The sequence below is a fragment of the Pseudorca crassidens genome, chromosome 19 (genome assembly GCF_039906515.1).
Source record: "Pseudorca crassidens isolate mPseCra1 chromosome 19, mPseCra1.hap1, whole genome shotgun sequence".
Taxonomy (NCBI): Eukaryota; Metazoa; Chordata; class Mammalia; order Artiodactyla; family Delphinidae; genus Pseudorca; species Pseudorca crassidens.
The window spans coordinates 52,194,380-52,210,103 of NC_090314.1; the positions used below are offsets into that span (position 1 = coordinate 52,194,380).

General features: G+C 51.3%; 1 protein-coding gene across 8 annotated transcripts in view; it reads left to right on the forward strand.

Moving 5' to 3' along the window:
• CCDC57 (coiled-coil domain containing 57) overlaps positions 1 to 15,724 on the forward strand; it is a 106,316-nt gene that overhangs the window by 13,624 nt on the left and 76,968 nt on the right. For 7 of the 8 annotated variants that reach the window (XM_067715082.1, XM_067715081.1, XM_067715085.1 and 4 more), the window contains 5 exons: positions 1,182 to 1,290; positions 9,371 to 9,472; positions 10,902 to 11,059; positions 11,224 to 11,298; positions 12,620 to 12,820. In XM_067715082.1, coding sequence (XP_067571183.1) covers positions 1,182 to 1,290; positions 9,371 to 9,472; positions 10,902 to 11,059; positions 11,224 to 11,298; positions 12,620 to 12,820 — 645 coding nt within the window. Of the gene's footprint in view, positions 1 to 5; positions 1,045 to 1,181; positions 1,291 to 9,370; positions 9,473 to 10,901; positions 11,060 to 11,223; positions 11,299 to 12,619; positions 12,821 to 15,724 lie in introns of those variants that run through there. The other variant, XM_067715088.1, reaches the window with a different exon arrangement.

Below are 15,724 nucleotides of genomic sequence, written 5' to 3' on the forward strand. Positions count from 1 at the left end.
TGAGGGCCAGCAGACCCCACTCCCCGACCCTCCACACGCCTCCCGCCCCACAGCGCTGCCCGGCGCCCACCTGTCCAGTGTTTGTCAAGGGAAGGCAGGCAGGGCCACACCTGGATGTCTTTTTCTGGGTCCCAGTGTGGCTGAAATTAGTGGAGATTTGTTCAACTATTTGGAATTTTTCCCCATGATTTACAAATCTGTATAATTATAATAAAACATATTTGAGCTTATGATTATTTTAATGGTGTGGAATATATATTAAATCCAAAACTAAGTGAGCTGACTTGAGGCAAGTCGACTGAGACCCTGAAGCTGCCGTCAGGCTTGTGGGCTCCGCTCACGGTGAGAAGGGAGGTCAGGCCTCAGCTGCGCGCTCTGCTGCAGCCTTGAAGTGCTGTACGCTGTTTTGTGAAGTGTCTCCTCAGGTCTTCTGCCCATTCTTTTTCACCAAATTGGGGACATTTTCAACCGTTATTTCTTCAAGTACGTTTTTGGCCCCACCCTCTTTTTCCTTCCATTCTGGGACTGCAGTGATGACGATGTGAGTGTTACATCTTTTGTTATCCACAGGTCTCTGAGGCTCTGCTCATTTTTTTCAGTCTATTTCTATTAACAGGTCAGGTAACTTTTGTTTTTCACTGGTTCTTTGCTCTAACATGTTCATTCGGCCTTTGAGCCCAACCAGGGTGTCCTTTGTTTTGGTTATTGTACTTCTCAGTTCTCAAATTTCCATTTGATTCTTTGTTACTTTTTCTTTGCTGAGAGTTTCTGATTTCCATTTGTCCTAAAACTGTGCACAATTGCTTGTTGAAGCATCTTTATGACGGCTGCTTTAAAATCCTTGTTAGATCATTTCAGCATCTGCGTCATCTTGGTGTTAACATCTGTGGATTGTGTTTTCTCATTCAGGTAGAGATTTTCCTGGTTCTTGGTATGACCGGTGACTTTTGATTGTATCTTAGGCACTTTGGGAATTGTGTTGTGAGAGCCTGGATCCCACATCACGTACTCTTCTGCAGGCAGTCACCTGTCCAGGTGCAGCATGTAGGTCCCCTGGGTCCTGCCAAAGCCACCCCTGCAAAAGTGAAGCATGACCTGTCACCTCATGTTTGCAAAGGTGACCCTGTGTAGTTTGGAGACTCTTCAGTGTTACTTTTCTTAACACTGCACTTTTCACACAGTGACAGGAACAGTGAGCTGGACCAGCAGCGGGAGCAGTATGGGAACCTGAAGTGGAAGCTGGAAAGGAGGCTGGAGGAGCTGGACAGCGAACTTGCCCTGCAGCGGCAGGTAGGGCGTGGGGTCCAGTTCCTCCTCAGGTGCCCACCCTGCCCGCCCTCTCTGAAACCAAAATTGTACCAGTTGGAGAAGACCATTTTGTTAGCCGTATGGTATCCTGGGATCACAGATTTCTACTTTATGGTGATCTGTGGGGAAGTGTGATGGGGTGTCTAAATCTTCCTCTGTAGTAACTCCCCCAGGGTTCTCTTTCCTTGGAAATAGAATAAACATTTCCTCCTTTATTTATTTTAGAAAAAAGTATTATAAAGTTAAAGTTTGAGTTATTTACTGTGGAAAAGAGCTGGGAGCTCAAGTTGTGATAACTGTACTTCTTTCAACAAAGCAGTAAATAAGTTTAAATATAGATGTATCAGCTGACAGGTGACACTTAAACCTGTCACCAAAATTTCTCCTTGGTGTCATTGAAACTCAGCCTACACTCAGAGACTCAGCTATGTTGGGGTTTGGGTGAAGGATATCCTTCACACTTATGGCCGAAGTCCATGTCTGGCAGGGCTGCGTGTATGCAAGGACATGGGTACCCTTGGTCTCCTTCCAGGATGTGCCAAGCTTGTGTCATCGTAGCAGTGACTGGTGTTTGTAGAAACTGCCTCATGGAGCTCCTTGTGCGTGTGTGTGAATTTATCCGCTCAACACAACAGAGACACAATTTTGTTCTACATTTTCCAGATAGGGGAAACATTAAGTAACCTGCCCAAGATCCCCCTCAGTAAGTGGCGGAGCCGTAATTTGAGTCCAAGACAATTCCAGTGCAAGAACTCTTAGGTACTGTCATCCTGCCACAGGATAACAACTCACGCCTCATTTTTATAAATTTATTTATTTTATTTATTTATTTTTGGCTGCACTGGGTCTTCGTTGCTGTGCACGGGCTTTCTCTAGTTGCGGCAAGCAGGGGCTACTCTTCATTGTGGTGTGCGGGCTTCTCATTGCGGTGGCTTCTCTTGTTGCAGAGCACGGGCTCTAGGCTTGCAGGCTCAGTAGTTGTGGCTCGTGGGCTCTAGAGCGCAGGCTCAATAGTTGTGGCGCACGGGCTTAGTTGCTCCACGGCATGTGAGATCTTCCCAGACCAGGGCTCAAACCCGTGTCCCCTGCATTGGCAGGCGGATTCTTAACCACTGAACCACCAAGGAAGCCCACGCCTTATTTTTAGACTGTGTCTGTGATATTGGAGAGGAGCTGGATCTAGAAGTCAACCTGTCTGTGTCCTCACTTCTGCCCTTCTTGGAGTGATTGAGTGACTTGGAGTGATTGGCTGACTGAGCCATTGAGCTCTGAACTAGGCCCCTAGTCTCTCCAGTGGATGTGCCACTGGGCAGATGTGAATGGTGTGCCTGCCTGTGCTGGTTCCTTTTCGGGCACTGGGGTCAGCGGTTCTCAAGGAGGACAGACCTGTCAGCTGGCAGACTGAGGCCTGACTGCTGGGCCCTCTGTCCCACAGCATAGCGTCAGTGTCCTGAGATAGGACGGCATCCTGATGTGCTGTACCCATCAGGATGGAAGGCGCCATGGACACAACTGTCCTTGTGACCGAGCTTTCAGGCACGGCCGCATCTACCAACCATGGCTGGTGGAGGAGGGGGCCCTGCCCTTTCCTTCCCCTCTTGGAAGCTTGAATTTTACTGTCCATGATGCCATCATCGCTTAGAACATTTGAAATTTCCTGCAGAGGACTTTCTTTTGGAGTCCTCAGGGACCAAAGAACTTTTCCATTCTGGGCGGGTTTGACTTTTGGAAACAGTCCAAGGTCACTGGGGCATGAGCTGAGTGATCAAGACCAGGTATGACTCATCTAAGTCATGAGGTTTCCTCAAGTGGCATTGGAGTCCCTTCCAAAGAAGGAGTTTCGGAAGGGCTCTGGGCAGTGGTGGGAGTGTCCCAGTTAGCAGGACAGTCAGTGGCACTTGGAGGCAGCAGTGCCCTGGTGGGAGTTGTGGTCGCTGGGCTGGGTCTGTGGGTGGCTTCCCAGCCTGTCCACACTCAGAACCCTTGCTCCGACTCAGGCTTGTTCAGGCTTTGAGCCCCCTTGTCCACAAGGAGGGCACCTCCGGATGGGAGTTTTTATACCAGCCCTGTCTCTGGAAGGAAGGAAACTTGACGTCTGGACTCTCCAGCTCTGGGCTCCATCCAGAGCTGCTGCCAGGAACTTGGGCAGCCTTTGCTGCCTAGTGTGGTTCAGGGACAGCTGGGGCTCACGCCAGCCTCAGGGCTGTGCTGCCCACGCCCGACTCTCTGTGACTGAAGAAAGGGCCTTATGTGCTCATCAGCTTTGTGGGCTTCCTTTGGGCTGGTTTCCCGTCTCCTTTTTCTGAAGATCTTTGTGTTCATTATTGACTTGTCAAAGGTAGAATTGATGCAATGGTAATAGTGATTTTTATTGTCAAGAAAGAAGTATAAGATGACGGGAGCTGAGTTTGTAAGCTGTAGACTGTGGACTTAAGGTGTTTCACTGTTGGTTAGCAGTCACAGGATTAGAAGGCACTGGAGGAGAAACAGTGATTTATTGATTTATTCATTTAACAAATAGACTTTGCCGGACACCATCCCGGGCCCTGGGGTTAGGGCTGAGCGGGGGCCCCACCTGCCCTGAGAGTGAGCTGGCCCTTGTGGGGGCACAGTGGACACCCGAACATTACAGGCTCTGGCTGTAGCATCCTAGGGATGTCACCTGCATAACACAGGGAGGCAGGGTGGATGGGGCTGATCTTTAATAGGCAGGTCAGGAAGGGCACCCTGAGAAGAGGACTTGTGAGCCCGCCTTCAGTTGGCATCAGAGTTCAAATTCAAGGGGGCTGAGATAGCAGCGGTGTAGGCCTCCCAGGCCCTCGTGAGGATGGCCTTTGCTCCAAGTGAGGTGAGAAACTCTTGGGGGCTTGTGAGCCAAGTTGAGTTTTTAAAAGATCCTCTGTTGTTGGGTTGAGGACAGCCTGTGGGACTGGGGAGGCAGGGAGACAGGAGGAGGCTGTCGCAGCCCCAGGTGAGGGGGCGGGGCTTGAGCCACTGGCAGGTTCTGGATACACCTAGACGGCAGAACCAGTGCACACGCTGATAGATGAGATGGGGTGAGAGGCAGGCGCTGAGGACACATCTGGTTTGGGGCCGAGTGCCTGGCGGGATGACTTGCCCTGTTTGGAGATGGGGGAACCACACAGGGAGGATGGGGAGGGCGCTTGGTCGGGCTGCATAGGAAGTGGTTTCTGCACTCCCAGGTGGACAAACTGGGAGGTCAGGATGGAGCAGGTTGGCCACAGAGTACAGAGCTAGGAACCTGGGGCACCCCCGAAGGGTGACTGTAGGCAGAGGAGCCATCCAGGCTGAGCCGGGGACATTGGCACAGGGCAGGGGCATGGGTGGGGGACTAGCAGGAGAGGGGCCCCCAGGAGCAAGAGAAGACGGTGGTCGGGGGGCGGGCCTGAGCCGCGTGTCTCTGGGGTGAAGTGGGGATGGGGAGTGGACTTGGACGCAGCAGCGCGTGCAGGGGTGGTGGCTTTCTTGTTTCCTCACCAAGGACACTAAATGCTTGCCCGCTGGTCTGGGCCAGGCTCTGCCTGTGCGAGGGCTTCCTGCCCCCTGGCAGCCACAGACTGCAGAACTTTGAGCAGAAACCAAGTGCTTCAGTATTTTGTAGCGTTAGGAGTGAATCTCAATGATTTTCATATTCTGATCCCAACAAGGGTTACTCGTGTGACCCCTTATACTTCGTCTTGCTTCTCAAGGGATAAAAAAAGTATGTTTTCAGTTGTACTTCTGCATGGTGTCTCTGAGGCCCCCAACCTTCCGAGGAGGGGAGGGAGGCTGCTGTGGAGTTTATTGCAGGGCGGAGGCAGACGAGCCCATTCTTGCCGGCGTGCTCAGGCTGGGTTCAGCCTTCCCCGACTCTTTCCTTCAGGAGGCTGAGTCTGTCCAAGCCTCTTCAAAAGCAGGGGCCTCATTACTTGGTCAGAAACCTGGAATCCTGCTAGTGTGCTGGGCTCTCCATGCGCTGTGCTTTCCAGGATGTGCATTTCAGTTTGACTCTGTCCCTCAGTGTGTGATTTCTGCATCTGTATCCAGACCTCCCGTCCATAGGGCACATCAGCCACGAGCGTCTGCTCTCCTGTCACCACTGTAAACAAGACGATAAAGGACTAAGGACAGTGAGAACCCACAGCAGTGACGGGAGCAGGAGAAGGGCCTCAGCACACGGATGAGTGAGCCTGCGCCTTCCCGGGGAGGGCGGGGGCAGCAGCTGGGGAGCGGGCCTGTGGGAAATGCAGCCAGTGGGCCTACAGACTCAGAGAGGTTAGGCCTTGGGACACCAGGGGCCATGCACGTGCAGGTGGATGTCTGTATCTGGGGCCGCGAACCACCCCCCTCATGTGCAGATGGAGTGCCCAGCAGCCAGGAGCTCCTTCCCCAGGCAGAAGCTCAGCACAGTTTTCTTTACAGAAATTGAACTACCCATGGGGAGAAGGAAGGCGGCTGTGTGGGCCCTGGTGTCTGCAGCGCAGACCTGACATTAGGGAAGCAGCGCCCTCAGTCGGCTCTGTGAAGATTCAACTTAATTGAGCTGTAATTTCCTACAGTCCATGCACCCATGTTAAGCGTGCAGTTCAACAAGGTTTAACACAGGTACTTGAGTAACAACCAAGACAGAACTTTCCTGCCACCCAGAGTTCCACGTGCTTCTTTGCAGTCAGGGAGCAGCACCCTCGGCACCGGCCCCACTGGCCTGCTTCCTGCCGCTTGCGGCGAGATCTGTCTTTCGGAGAGTCCTGTGAGAATGGAGCCGCGCACTGTGCCCTTTTTTGTCTGGCTTCTCTCTCACCATGACGTGTCTGAGGCTCCTAGTTGTCATGTAGTTGGCAGCTTGTTCCTTCTCGGTGCCAGTGCTGTGTTGTGTGGAGGTGCTAGTCTCTTTCCGTTCTCTGTCAACGCACATTTTGGACACTTGGGTCGTTTCCAGTTTGGGGCCATTTCGAATGAGGCTGCTGTGAGCATCCTTGGCCGTCTTTGAATGGACACAGGCTACATGACCAGGAGTGCAATTTCTGCGATGTGTCCTACGGCTGTGAGTAACTTTTTAAGAAACTGCCGAGCTGTCCTCCAAGATGGTTGTAGCGTCACGTTCCACCAGCAGCAGATTAGAGTTCTAGTCGCTCCTCGTCCTTGCTAGCACTTAGTGTTGTCAGTCTTTTTCTCTTTAGCCAGTCTAGTGGTTGTGTAGTAGTGTCTTACTGTGGTTTTAATGTGCTTATCCCTGATGATCAAAGATTAAGCATCTTTTCACATGCTTACTGGCCATTCATATATCCTTTGTGAAGTGTCTGTTCAGCTTTCTTGTACTTAAAAAAATTGGGTTATTTGTCTTTACATTACTGATATTTAAGAGTTCTGCATATATATTCCAGAAACAAGTTCTTAGGTATATATATTTCAAATGTTTTCTTCCAGGACTTCCCTGGCAATCCAGTGGTTAAGACTCCGCACTTCCACTGCAGGGGGCATGGGTTTGATCTCTGGTTGGGGAACTAGGATCCTGCATGCCACGGGGTGTGGCCAAAAAGAAAAATTTTCTCCCATTCTGTGCCTTTCCTTTCCTTTTTTGTAACAGTCTCTTATGAATAGCAGGTGTTTTTTAATTTCAACATCCCAGTGAACTTTTTATTGCCTCATTCCTGAGTAGGAGCATATAACTGAGGCAGGATTACAAGACAGAGAAATGCCAGCAACATAAGAAGAGGCCCAGAGGAACAGGGAAAATGACCCTGGGTAGGACAGAGATGATTCCCGAGACAGAGATCCTAAAACCCGCCGCCGTGTGATCAGCTCAGGTGTGAGGCAGCACGGTGTGGCCCTGCCCGTGCTAGGCTTGCCCGGGCATGGCAATTGGTTGTCCGTGTTGGTCTAGCTGTCTGCGTGGGCAGCTCTGGTGCTGTGGCTTCCTGGGCTCCGCAGGCAGTGCCAGTGATCCTGCAACTCCTGTCAGCCCAGTCCTGGAGGATGGGCTGGGAGAGTAGCCACCTTCCTGCTCCCAGGGCAGGGGCTGGCTATTTCCCTCCTTCCCATGAGGCTCTTCCTGTGTCGTTCCCCCAAGGTGAGAACTTGAGCCTCTTGGGAATGGGGTGGGGACAGAGCCAGCCACTCATCACATTATATCTTCATTTTCAGTGTCTAAGAGCACATTGTGGGGGCTTCCTGAGATCAGTGTCCCCAGGGGTGTATTTTGCATCCGTAACTCAGGATGCCAGGAGGAAGGGCCAATCATAACAAGAAAGAATTTTGACAATTAAAAGTATGTATAGAGCCTTCCCTGGCCATCATTAAGACTCCACACTTCCAATGAGGGGGCCCGGGTTCAATCCCTGGTCAGGGAACTAGATCCCCCATGCCATGACTAAGAGCCTGTATGCAGCAACGGGGATCCCGCGTGCCTCAACTAAGACCCAGTGCAGCCAAATAAATAAATAAATATTTAAAATTAAAAAAATAAAAGTATATATAAAGAAATTAATTCAGAAAATGGAAAAAAGACACAGAAAATCCAAGAGAGAATTTAAGAGACATGGAGGATAAATCCAGGATTCATCTAACAATACAAATTCCAGAAACATACAGCAGAGAACAGGAAGGTGTCAGATTATCAAGTAAACATCATAGCCACTTCTCAGGGTGGGGACTTCAGACTGAAAGGCCCCCAGAGCCATGAGCAAAAGGGGTTTCAGAGGAACAAAGAGGAGGTGCTGCAAACGTCCAGAAAACCTGTAGAGTCAGAGCCTGGCCCAAACTCCTCAACCTTAGCTTGGGACAGAAGACACATGACAAGGTCTTCAGCACTGCTGGGGGAAGAGATGTAAGCCCGGGGCCCTGGGGTGTGAGGGTGTGGATGCCTCTGGCTGGGTAACAGCCTCTCAGGAAGTTACTGGAGTGTAACTACTGAGCGAGCCCTGTGCAGCGTGGCTGTGTGTCGGGGCCGAGGGGTCAGCCTTTAGCTGCCTCTGTTTCCCTTTTGAGTTCAGAACATTGAGAACCAAGAGATGGAGTGGAGGAGGCTGCCAGGAGAATGGGGGCCTGAGCTGGGCGGGTCCCCAGGACTGGGTGGCCCCAGTCACAGGGCTGAGCTGGCAGCCTCACCTGGAAGCCCGTGAGTCTGAGAGAGGTGGGGCAGGGAAACTGAGGGCAGCTCCCACTCCAGCCCCCTGGGAGAAGGCCGAGTGGGGCAGGGGATCGTGGGACTCTCACCCTGATGGGAGCTCTTGAGCTGGGGAAGGAGGTCCTTTCCAGCAGGAGTAAACCAGGAGAGAGGATGAGGGCATCCAGGAATACCGAGGACCGCCTAGGGGAGCTGTGAGTCTCGGGCCTGGATGCTGGCTGTGAGGCAGCCCAGGGAGAGACCAGATGGGCATGGAGACTGAGGGCCCTGGAGGGACCATACCCCAGGAGAAGAAAGGGTCACATTATGGGGTGTGTCCTGGGAAGCAGACACCACTCAGGAAACAGGAGAGAACCAGACAGAGAAGGGGCGGCGAGAGAGACAGAGAATTGAAAACTCTGGGAGAAATGAGATGGGAACCGTCATAATCGTTCGCTGTTGGGTGAGCCGTGAATCACTTTATTGTTGTAATAGTTTATGGACTTTTGGGTTCAGCCCGTGGGTGAGGCTTACACAGCCAGGGGAGTGGAGCCGTGAGCCCCGTGTCGGGGGTGTGGGGTGGGGCTGCTCAGGAAGCCGGCAGGTAACGCGGAGGGAAGAGTGGCGTGTTGTTTAGAGAGAGACATAGACGGAACCAACAACAGAACTGCTGGGAGGGGTGATTCTGAGCTCATGGGCCTGGTGTCTCTCCTTGTGGGTCCACTAGCAGCTCTGTCTGTGCAGAGCAAAACCCCACAGGACCACAGGGGAGAGGGACAAACCTACGTCCACGGTGGGAAGAGCCCTCCGATGTCCTTCATGCAGCGTTACAGGTCCCAGTCCCACTCTTGACCTCGTCCTCCGCTAGGTCCTCTGCGTCCCTCCTGCCCTCAGCGTGCCAGTGGGTCTTTGCTGGCCCCACCGTGCTCTTTTCACCACCAGCTCTTTTTGTTCCAGGAGCTGCTCCAGGAGTTTGAATCTGAAATGCAAAAGCGGGAGCACGCGTTCCGCCTGCAGGCTGACAGCATGAGCAATGTGGTCCTAGCACACGAGCTCAAGGTAGAGGGCGCCCTCGGACTGTGATCATTTCCTCAGCAGAAGTGAGAAGCCCCTTGCGAGTTAGGGTTCACATGAAGGCCTCCCGCTTTGTACGTGGGCCTCGATCTCTGCCACACAGAGTTGGGGGTGACATGCAGGTGACATGCTTGCCACTGTGCCTGCCAGGGCCCCGGTCAGGAGTGATGGCCACTCTGCCCAGCCAGAGGAACGCTTGTGCCACCAGTCCAGGTCTAGTTACCTGACCTTGAGGAAGTGTCTCCCTCTGGAGAAACCACCACCCCGCAAACTCTGTCCTTGGCCTGTGTACTCCCGTGACACCTCGGAATGGGCCTGTGAGGAGGTGCCACTCATCCCCCTGTTTTCAGGAGGAGGCCTGTCTGCAGTTGGTGCTCCCAGCCGTGGTGCCGGCTCCCCTCCGTGAACAGGACTTCTCTAAAGCACTGGCCCCAACATGGCCAGGGCACACATGAGGAGCACGCATGCCTGGCCTTTAGCACCGAGACAGGGAGCAGCCTGGAGGGGAGGGGGAGTTGTGCCGGGGACAAGGAGGCAGGGTTGATGCCTGGCCCGGCCCTGCTGCCCCAGCTGGTCACATCTGGGCAGCGTCTAGCCAGGTGTTAGTAGTAAGATCGACACCCTGCACTAGTGGTCAGCAAGGTCCCTCCTCTAGGCTGCCAGCCTCCCCACAGGGCTGCAGTCCAGGGGGCAGCACCAGGCCCTGCCTGACCCCTCTGCGGAGTCTCCCTGACTTTCCCCTGGAGGAATGCACCCAGGGCCAGTAGGACCTTGAGGCTGGGGCTGCCTCACAGTGACACCGCCACCACCCCCGCCCCGAGGCCACTTTGAGGACTTCTGAGCACCAGGGGAGAGAGAGCAGGCGGGATGTGCAGGGCCAACCTGTGCCTCACAGTGCAGTGGGCACTCCTGTCAGAGGAGCAGGGGACAGGGGTGGGTGAGCCAGGGCATGCCCCACTCCCATCTCCAGCTGCCACGAGTCGGTTCTGGTCCCCTGAACACCTGCCCCTTGAGGGCATCACAGGTTATACACAGAACTGATTTGGGGGCAGCAGTACCGTCACCTCTGCATTATAGTCGAGGAAGCTGAGGCCCAGAGAAGCTATTTAAAAATTGAATGTGTGGCTGGGGTTTGAGTGGGGTCACTCAGCAGGGAGCCACGTTCGTACAGCCTCCATCTGGCTGTGTGATTCCAGTATCAAATCATGCCCGAGTCGGGTGCTGGGGTACGACGGGGACTCACACAGGGCCCGTGCTCTCAAGGTTGTGGGAGCACGTGAGGAGACTCACTGTTCTATTGCTTCTCAAATTCCAGTTTTCCTTCTCTCCCAGTTCTGATAAAATGGTAAGGCTTACCTCTAGCACCTCAGTTTGTTCCACTTATATCCTTATTTTGAATTCTTCTCTTTCAAAGATTAAACTGCTGAACAAAGAGCTCGTGGCCCTGAGAGAGGCCGGGGTGAAGGCTGCGGAGTCCCTGCAGAGCGCCGAGGCGGTGAATGCAGAGCTGGAGGATAGGCTGCAGCACAGAGACTGGGAACTCAGGGACCTGGCTGCCGTGAAGGACGCCCGGTGCGGAGTCTCGCCATCTCCCTGTGGGCGGAGGTGGCCAATGCGCCCGATGTTTTGCATGGTCTGGACTCCAGCCTGGAGGCATCTGCCTGTTCTGGCTTTTTCCAGGCTGGCTTTGCTGTAGCCCCTTACCTGCTTTTTCCACTAATATTTGATTCTTTCAGGATAAAAGACTTAGAGGGTAAACTTCACTCTGTGCAGCTCACCAAGAAAAAAGAAGAGGAGACGTTTAGGAGGAAGTGAGTGTTTCTGGCTCCAGTGTCAGCTTAGGGAAAACGTTCCCTGATCCCCTTGGGGGCAGACCCAGCCCTTCTGTGGGACTGTTAGCTGGGTCAGGCCTGCTCTTCCAGGGTCTCCCCTCACTTTTCAGTTCAAATTAGTATATTTGTGTGTGTTTGGAGGAATATCATCAAAACACTGAGAATTACAGAACACGCCTTGTAAAATGAATTGCTGAAAGCCGTCCAGATTGACACTTAGAGCCGATATACTTGACCCGTTGAAACAAGTCTTGGGAGCAGGATGCACACAGATGCTCCGTGTCCTCACACACTGCGTGACCCCGCAGAGTCGTGTGCAGCCCAGGTGGCGTTATTTACGGAGCCAAGGTGACAAGAAACCTGTGTTCCTTGGTTCCTTGGTGTGGGCTGGGGTGTCCATGCCCTGGAGTCTTGGTGTTTGCCTTTTGAAAGTAACTAACCAATGGTCACAGAATAATGCAGTGCAGAAATAACTCCCTCCCTTCACTAGCTGTCATGATCAAACTTTTGTTGTGATTTGGTGAAAAAGAAAGGTATATCCTGCCAGAAACTAATGGGTACAGCAACTGGCATGAGTATAGTTTTTTGCTACTAGAAGGTGGAAAATACTGAACAGTTTGCAAGGTGAGTAAGATGAAGATTGATTGTAATTGGAATGAAAAGTACGGCATGCGACTTGATTAAATAAGGCTTAACCATCTCATTGAACAATGCTGATGGAATCTGAAAGAAATCATGTGGAATTACATTTTTTAGGGCTTTTTACTCTTCGTCGAAACCAAATAGAATAAAAGCATAAAACATCATGGACATCATGTCAGCTGTCAGCGACACCCAACAGTGTATTTTCGAGACGAATGTTCTGTTGACAGAGTTCCAGTAGGTTTGGCATCTCTAGCGAAGGACAGACATGCAGCCTGCATCCCGCGGCCCCCAGTTCTGGGAAGCCTCAGATTCCGGGTTGAAAGCAGCCCAGCAAATGGGGTAGCTGCGAGGCCAGGGCAGTTTACACCTGCCTTCTGCTTCCCGAGTCCGTACGGCTTCTGCTGGTGGCCCTTCACTGAAGCACATGTTCTGGGGTCTTTCTCCCATGGACTGTGAGCTTGGGAGGGCTGGGGCCCGGCGTCTGAGAATCTCTCAGTCAGTGTTTTTGTGTGAGGAGTGAGGAGCAGAGAGAAGCGGGCAGAAGTGCCCTTCAGGAGGACACTCATGCAGCACTCCTGCAGAATGAGGAAGGTTCTAGGCTCGGGGGTCCTGAGCAGGGCCTATATGAGCCACTGGGGACCTCACTGTGTTTCAGGCATGAGGAGCTGGACCGTCTGGCCAGGGAGAGGGACACGGTGCTGATGGCAGTGAAGAGCGCCCATGCGGAGCAGCTGCAGGCGGTAGAGGCCAGGGCCCTGGAGCTGCAGGTGAACTGCGAGAACCTCGAGGTGCAGCTCCGCAGGGCTGAGTGGAGGCAGGCGGACACCACCAAGGAGAAGGACGCCGCCATTGACAAGTGAGCTGCGGCTGAGGGCCTGGCTGCCTAGTTAACCTGTTTCAGATGAAGGGAAGTGGGCACAGGCTGTTGGGAGTCACTCCTGCAGCTCCCGTCACTGTTGTTGTTGTTGTTTTAATTTTATTTATTTATTTATGGCTGTGTTGGGTCTTCGTTGCTGCGTGTGGGCTTTCTCTAGTTGGCGGCGAGCGGGGGCTACTCTTCATTGCGGTGCACAGGCTTCTCATTGCGGTGGCTTCTCGTTGTAGAGCACGGGCTCTAGGGCGCGTGGGCTTCAGTAGTGGTGGCTTGTGGGCTCGAGCAGACGCTCAGTAGTTGTGGCACACAGGCTTAGTTGCTCTGCGGCGTGTGGGATCTTCGCAGACCAGGGCTTGAACCCCTGTCCCCTGCATTGACAGGCGGATTCTTAACCACTGCGCCACCAGGGAAGCCCCTCCGTCACTGTTTTTAACCATTCTCTTTTTTCATTTTCCTTTATTTGAAAGTATGTGGTTAGTATGTGTGGATGTATGTATGAATGTGTGCATTTATTTATTTGTGGTAAATACACATAGCATACAATTTACCATCTTAGCCATTTTTAAGTTCAGTGGCATTAAGTACATTCACAGTAGTGCAACCATCACCCCATTCGTCTCCAGAACTCTTTTCTCTGTAAAACTAAAACTGCCCATTAAACAGTAACTCCCCATCCCCCTCTCCCAGCCCCTGACACCAACCATCCTACCTTCTGTCTCTGTGAATTTGACTACCCTAAGGACCTCACATGAGTGCAATCCTACAGTGTCTGTCCTTCTGTGACTGGCTTGTTCCACTCAGTGTGATGGCTTCAAGGTTCATCCACGTTGTAGCGGGTGTCAGAATTTCCTTCCTTTATAAGGCTGAATAACGTTGCATTGTTTGTATAGAACTACATTTTGTTTATCAGTTCATCTGCTGATGGCCATTTTGGTTGTTTCCACCTTTTGGCTGCTGTGACTAGTGCTACTATGACCATGGGTGAAAAAATATCTGCTCAAGTCTCTTCTCAGTTCTTTTGGTATGTACGCAGAAGTGGAGTTGTAGGTCATACGGTAACTCTATGTTTAACTTTCTGAGGACCTGCCGAACTGTTTTCCACAGTGGATGCACCATTTTTCACAAAGGTTCTAGTTTCTCCATAAACTAGTTTCTTTTTGTTTTTTTAAATCAAAAACCATTCTTTACAATTATTTTTTTTTTTTGGCCACACTATGCAGCTTTGCAGGATCAGTTCCCCAACCAGAGATTGAACCCGGGCCCTCGGCAGTGAGAGCACGGAGTCCTAACCACTGGACCGCAGGGAATTCCCAACTAGTTTCTTTTTAAACCCAGTTTTCTTTTTCGGCATCTTAACAGGCCATGACAGGTAAGCCACTCTGTCCCACTGTGCCTGGTGTCTGCAAAGGGCCACTGTAACTGAAGTCATAATTGAACTCAGCCTTTTGGCGGCCGGTAAGGAAGTGATCTTTAGAGAAGCTGTGTTTACAGAAGACAATGAAGATAAATAAGTCATTTATAGAGCCTACTGTTTAGCAACTGGCTTTTCTCCTTTGTTTGGAAAATATTTGTCTTTTTTTTTTTTTTTTTACAGAGAATTCTCTGCCAAGTTATATTTCTACTTACGGGGAAAATGGCTCTTAAACTATAAAATACCAGGAAGTTAAAATTTATTCAGGATAGCTTCCTTAGAGTCACACGTTGTATTGTTTGATCTGTTAAACGCAGGCAGCGGTAGCTGGAGGGGTGAGGCAGCTCAGTCTGACGGGCATGTGTTTCCCCAGCCTCTCCTCCGTTTGGACAGGCTCTCCCTGGGCCCTTCTCACGGATGGCGACTCAGATCCCAATATCCGGGTGCACAGAACTTCCTGCAGGCAGGCCTCCTTCCTCTGCTCTCACCTCTTGGCATGTCCACCCTTGCGTTCCTTCCTGTTCTTCCGTGGGACCAGTCAAGTGGCCATGACAAGCAGCATCATTGGGTTCCCAGGAGAAGTCTTAGTGTCTGTATCAGTGTCTTTTCATTCCCAGACATACTCTTTATAAATCAGCAACAAAACGGCCCATACTGTGAGCTTGCTGTCTCTTTGGGCCTATTTGTGATAGTTTTCCTGAGACCATTGGTTTGTGGATGGCAGAGTAGAGAAATGATGACCTGAGACAGTGTTGTGAGAACCATGTGTGTCCGTGCAGGTGTATAACCTATCACATGGAATATGGTGCACTTTAACCTCCTAGTACCCAGAGGTAAGATGCAAAAAAAAATAGGTGAAATTAACTCCAGGAGACTTCCCTGGTGGTCCAGTGGTTGAGATTCCATGCTCCCAACGATCGGGTTCAATTCCTGGTCAGGGAACTAGGTCCCACATACTGCAACTAAGAGTTCACATGATGCAGCTAAAGATCCTGCGTGCCGTAACTAAAAAGATCCCGCATGCTACAGCTAAGACCCAGCACAGCCAAATAAATAAATGAATATTTTAAGAAAGAAAAAAAAAAAAAATTAACTCCAATAACATTATATCTAACTCAGTATACAGTAAGTCCCCTACATATGGATGAGTTCCGTTCCGAGTACACGTTCCTAAGTCCGATTTGTTCATGAGTCCAACAAAGTTAGCCTAGGTACCCAACTAACACAATAGGCTATATAGTATTGTAATAGGTTTATAATACTTTTCACACAAATAATACGTAAAAAACACACAAACACAAAAAATAAAACATTTTTAATCTTATAGTATGGTACCTTGAAAAGTACAGTAGTACAGTACAACAGCTGGCATACAGGGGCTGGCATCAAGTGAATAGGCAAGAACAGTTACTGACTGGAGGAGGGAGATGAGGTGGGAGGCGGTAGAGCTGAAGGATCGTCAGCAATTGGAGATG